General features: G+C 45.1%; 1 protein-coding gene across 1 annotated transcript in view; it reads left to right on the top strand.

The window, feature by feature from the left end:
• The window catches only part of GRAMD1B (GRAM domain containing 1B), a 66,994-nt gene that overhangs the window by 45,595 nt on the left and 16,512 nt on the right, over nucleotides 1-4,887 (top strand). The window contains exons 4-9 of the mRNA XM_057385916.1: nucleotides 9-93; nucleotides 909-1,012; nucleotides 1,870-1,965; nucleotides 2,754-2,834; nucleotides 3,763-3,878; nucleotides 4,294-4,502. Coding sequence (XP_057241899.1) covers nucleotides 9-93; nucleotides 909-1,012; nucleotides 1,870-1,965; nucleotides 2,754-2,834; nucleotides 3,763-3,878; nucleotides 4,294-4,502 — 691 coding nt within the window. The remainder of the gene's footprint in view (nucleotides 1-8; nucleotides 94-908; nucleotides 1,013-1,869; nucleotides 1,966-2,753; nucleotides 2,835-3,762; nucleotides 3,879-4,293; nucleotides 4,503-4,887) is intronic.

The raw sequence follows: 4,887 nt of genomic DNA on the forward strand, positions 1-4,887 counted from the left end.
CCTTGCAGGTGCTGAGTCCCACCTACAAACAGCGAAATGAAGATTTCAGGAAGCTCTTCAAGCAGCTCCCGGACACGGAGCGCCTCATCGTGGGTAAGGATGTTTAAAAATGCCTAAAAAAAGAATAAAAAAAGTGTTGCCTTTTTTGAGGTTTAGAAATGAAAGTGGGGATGGAAAAGTGGGGCTTTGTTGGAAGAATATTCACAAAAGTGCCACAGGAATGAATGGAGATTGATGGGTTTTCGGAAATCGCATAATTGATAAAAAACACCAATTAGGACGACGAGGGGTGATGTAATTCCCCCCAGGTCAAGCCCCTTCTCTGAATTCCCTCACCCTCWGTCCCAGCTGAGGGTGGGACACATTTTTCTTTATGAAAATGTGTTTTAATGACCTTGGTTCCCAGGAATAAGAACCAGGATGGGATGGGGACCTTGTACCCCCAGGGCTTGGAGCACTAGAATGGCTTTGGTCCTTTAGCTGGTGAAGAGAGGAAGGAAAATATGATTTTCTGTGCTGAATCACCCATTTTTTTGTGGTAAATCACTATTTTTTGGGATAAATCACCATTTTCTGTGCTGGTGGAAGATCTCCATCCTGTCAGGGGGATGGGAATGCTTGGGGACGTTTCAGCTGGGGGAGGAACAGACAATGGAAGCAGAAAGGAAAAGAGAGATGGAATCTGGAAATGGTGCAGAGGATGCTGCAGAGCATGCTGATAAGGGAGGATCATCAGCCAGGGGCACAGATCGAGTGTGACGTGTCCTTGGGAGGAAAAAGCCCCGGGGATGGAGCAGCAGCAGCAGCAGCTGGGGCTGGGCTCCTGCTGGCCCTGCCTTGGGGTGGTTTTGGGATTGCAGGGAAGGACAATCTGGCCCAAATCATGTTTTTTTTTCTGCTCCTCACAGATTACTCATGTGCTCTCCAGCGAGATATCCTCCTGCAGGGCCGCCTCTACCTCTCYGAGAACTGGATCTGCTTCTACAGCAACATCTTCCGCTGGGAGACACTGGTGAGGCTGCCCCTGTGTTCAAATGTGCCTCAGGAGGGCTTTTCCTGTCACAAAAACCCTCTRACACYGAATTTGGAGTGRYAGARAATCAGGCTTTAATTTATTTACTGGCTAGGATGTGCTGAAGGAAAACATTCTAAACATACCTGCTTTTTACCGGTTGTTTTTCCAAACTTTAGACAGTCAGAACCCATAGGGATGTGTTGTTTCAAGGTCTGTTGGTGGGTTGAGCAACCCCCAGTATTTAATTTATTACTGGACTCGAATTTCTTCGCCTCTGATGTTAATTAGATCTCCATTCCTTGATTTTCTTTATCAATCTTTTTCCGTGCTGGATGTCTCCAACTCTGCCAGAAGCTCTGGGGTTGATGTTTTTTGATGGCTACTGATGTTCTTTTGATAGCAGTTGATATTTTGCTGATACTAGTTGATATTTTGCTTATAGCAATTGATGTTTTGTTGATAACAGTTGATGTTTTTCTGATATTAGTTGATATTTTCCTGATAGCAGTTGGTATTTTCCTGATAGCAGTTGATGTTTTGCTGATATTAGTTCTTGTTTTGCTGATATTAGTTCATGTTTTGCTGATATTGATGTTTTGCCGATATTAGTTGATTTTTTTTTTTGATATCCATTTATTTTTTTGGGTATCATTTGGGCTACTCCCAGTCTGTTGAGATGTTAACTTCACCTGGTGCAATAATGGAATAAAATTTCTTAGAAAGAAACTTCAGTACCCTTCCCCCTGGGAACTCTGAATGACCAAAGTGATATAAAATTTTTTAAACTGGTTTATTTCCTAACACTCCTGCTACCTTTTCTCACCAATCCTGGTGTTTTCCCCTGTCTGGTGCAGCTGACAGTTCGCTTGAAGGACATCTGCTCCATGACCAAGGAGAAGACAGCACGGCTCATTCCCAATGCCATCCAAGTTTGCACTGACACTGAAAAGGTAAATCCTGCACTGCTGAGACCATCCCTGTGCCTGGCAGGGACAGGGAGGTGACACTGGGATGGGGGATTATCCCAAACTGGGGAAATATCTGGGGAAAAGGGCTGGGGCAGGGCTTGTGCTGCCTGGGCTGAGTCTGTGGGGTGTGGGACTGTTGCCTAAAATCAAGCTCACCTGAAACAGAGGCCAGATAAACTTAAGAGAGTGAGAATAGACAACTTTAATCCAGGCCTAACAGGGCAGACAAAATTACATTAAGTACATTAGGGCAGACAAAACCTCCTCCTGAGGCTATACCCAAAATGGATCCTGAATCACTGGATCTTCACCTTTTATAAGTTCTGTCTTATGAACAAATCCAGCCCCAATTCTCCAATTCCACCTTCAGGTGATAATGTCACCCATCCCAAACTTGCTCCCCCCAATTCTCTGTTGTTTCCACATTTTGGGGCTCTGAGGCAGCGAGGTGTCCTTGGATTCAGGCTCAGAGAGGGATTGTTTTGTCTAAAGATGGGAGAGCAGGAGCTTAGCACTGTACGAGAAAAGTACAAGAATACAGATCTACGAAAATATAGAAATTAAAAATCCTGAGGCATCAGGGTCAGGTAAAACACCCAGGTTTTCCAGCAGAATGTCTGTAACAGAGCAGTTTCAGGGGTCTCTCCCTCTCTGTCTTGTCTGGATGGCTCATTTCAGCTGGAAAGCCATCCCAAACAGGCTTGTTCTCTTTTTCCCCGATTTTTTGCCTTTTTCTGATCTGTTTTTTCTCTCCCTCTCTCCCCACCCAGCACTTTTTCACTTCCTTCGGGGCTCGGGACAGGACGTACATGATGATGTTCAGACTGTGGCAGAATGCTCTGCTTGACAAGGTACGGAGAGAAAACCTCAGAGTGGGGCTGGGACAGAAGGGAGGGGATGGACATGTCCAGAACCATCACATCTGCATAAAACATACAACATTTGTGCATAAAACCATAAAACATACAACATTTGGGCTGATCCACTGTCCTGCATCCCTAAAATCTGGGCTTTCATCAGTGGTCATTTTCTCTTTTTAATTGAGAAAAATGAGTTTTCTCTTTTTAACTGAACACATGCTTTTTACTGGAGTCTCTGGTGACACAATCTCTTTTTTATTTCAAACTGCAGCAGGAAATGTTCTTTGTTGCTGTTTTACATATTTTTTTTCCCACAGCTGGGATTCTTTAGGCAGCTTGAATTTAAACAAAGTTGAAGGGGAAAAAAAGCCCTCACAAAGTGCTGGGGTTTGGTGGAGCAGCAGACATTCAGTGGAGGCACAGCAGAAGGGGTGGGAAAACATTTGTGGAAGGAAATGCAGGTTTATTTCTTTAATTGTTGCATTCTAGCATTAATAATTCCAAAAAATTAATTAATAATAGCATAGTTTCCATGCAATAAATATTGCATCCCATTTTAGTGGGAAATCTCATCCCTTGGGCTGCTCTGGGTGTAGCCTCATGTTGATTTTTGTGATAATCTTGAATAATAGGAGACTGTGGTGTGGAAAAATAACAATGTCAGATTTTAGGGCAGGACCTGGKCTGATGGTGGAGGATTATTGGTGACAGAGCCTGGGGGCAATTTGGAACAAAATRAACTCCACAAAATGGAATTTCATAGAGTTGAGCTTATTGAAAAAATCTCACCTCCCACTATCAGAATCCCTCACTTCCCTCAGGGCAAGGAATGTCCTCCTGGCAGTGAGAATTTTAAATTTCCCCTACATTTTCACATTTTTGGGTGCAAATATATGATGTTCTCCCCTTCCCATTTCAGCCTCTGTGCCCCAAGGAGCTCTGGCACTTTGTCCACCAGTGTTATGGCAACGAGCTGGGGCTGACCAGTGATGATGAAGACTATGTGCCTCCTGATGATGACTTCAACACCATGGGGTGAGCAGGGAGAGGGCAAGGGTGACCCCAGGATGTGCTGCATGAGACATTCTGGGATCTGGGATCTTGAAATGGCTCTGAARTTGTGGGATGCCAAAATGATGGAAAAATAGCATTTCCTGGGGAAGTTGGGAGGGACTGAAATGCCTGCTGAGCCAGCTGGGGGGTTCTGGAAAAGCCAAAGCATCCCAGTCACGAGGGCAGGCAGAGCTCCACGKCCAGAAAATGCTGATGCTTTGTCAGCCTCTGTATAAACACACAAAAACCTGGGGCTTGCTCTTGCCTGCGCTGAGCCATTCCTGCTTCTGGACAGCCTGGAAACTTCATAGAACCATTCTCACTTGCTCTGTGTGTCCAGCTGTAGCTGTTGTGAGAGGGGTAAAGATAAAAACCTGTGTTCTCTGTGGCGTCCCAGCTACTGTGAAGAAATCCCCGTGGAGGAGAATGAGGTCAACGACAGCTCCTCCAAGAGCAGCATGGAGGCCAAGCCCGAAGCCAGCCCTCAGCTGCCAAAGAAATCTGTCACTGCCAGCACTCTGACCTCCACRGGCAGCAGCGAAGCCCCAGCCTCGGTGAGTTCTGCAGGAATTCCTTTTCCCCGAGATCCAGCACCTCCTGGATCCTGTGGGGTTTGTTCATCCTACAATTAGTTCCCATTTTGCTGCTTGGACAGCAGTGATGTTGTCTCAGTGGACTCTCAGCAGAATGTGTTTGCCTTTCTGTGCTTCTGRATGAAAAGTTTYRGACATAAAGGGGTTAGGATTTGTTYTGTGCCTTCAGATATTCCCTGGAAAACACTGTGTTCTTCTATTCTATGGCAGAGCAGACCTTGTTTAGATATTGCCTCAGGGGGTTTTTTAGCTTGTTCAGGAGCAAAACCAATATTGGACAATTCTGTGCTTGTCTGAACAAAATCCTTGTGGTGTCCAAAGCTTGAACACTGATATTTTGTGAGGAGATCATCCAATCCATCGTGTGTTTTACAAATACTGATGCCTCAGGATTTCAG

The sequence above is a fragment of the Malurus melanocephalus genome, unplaced genomic scaffold (assembly GCF_030028575.1).
Source record: "Malurus melanocephalus ecotype Western Australia unplaced genomic scaffold, MMel_1.1 scaffold_887, whole genome shotgun sequence".
In the NCBI taxonomy this organism is placed as follows: domain Eukaryota; kingdom Metazoa; phylum Chordata; class Aves; order Passeriformes; family Maluridae; genus Malurus; species Malurus melanocephalus.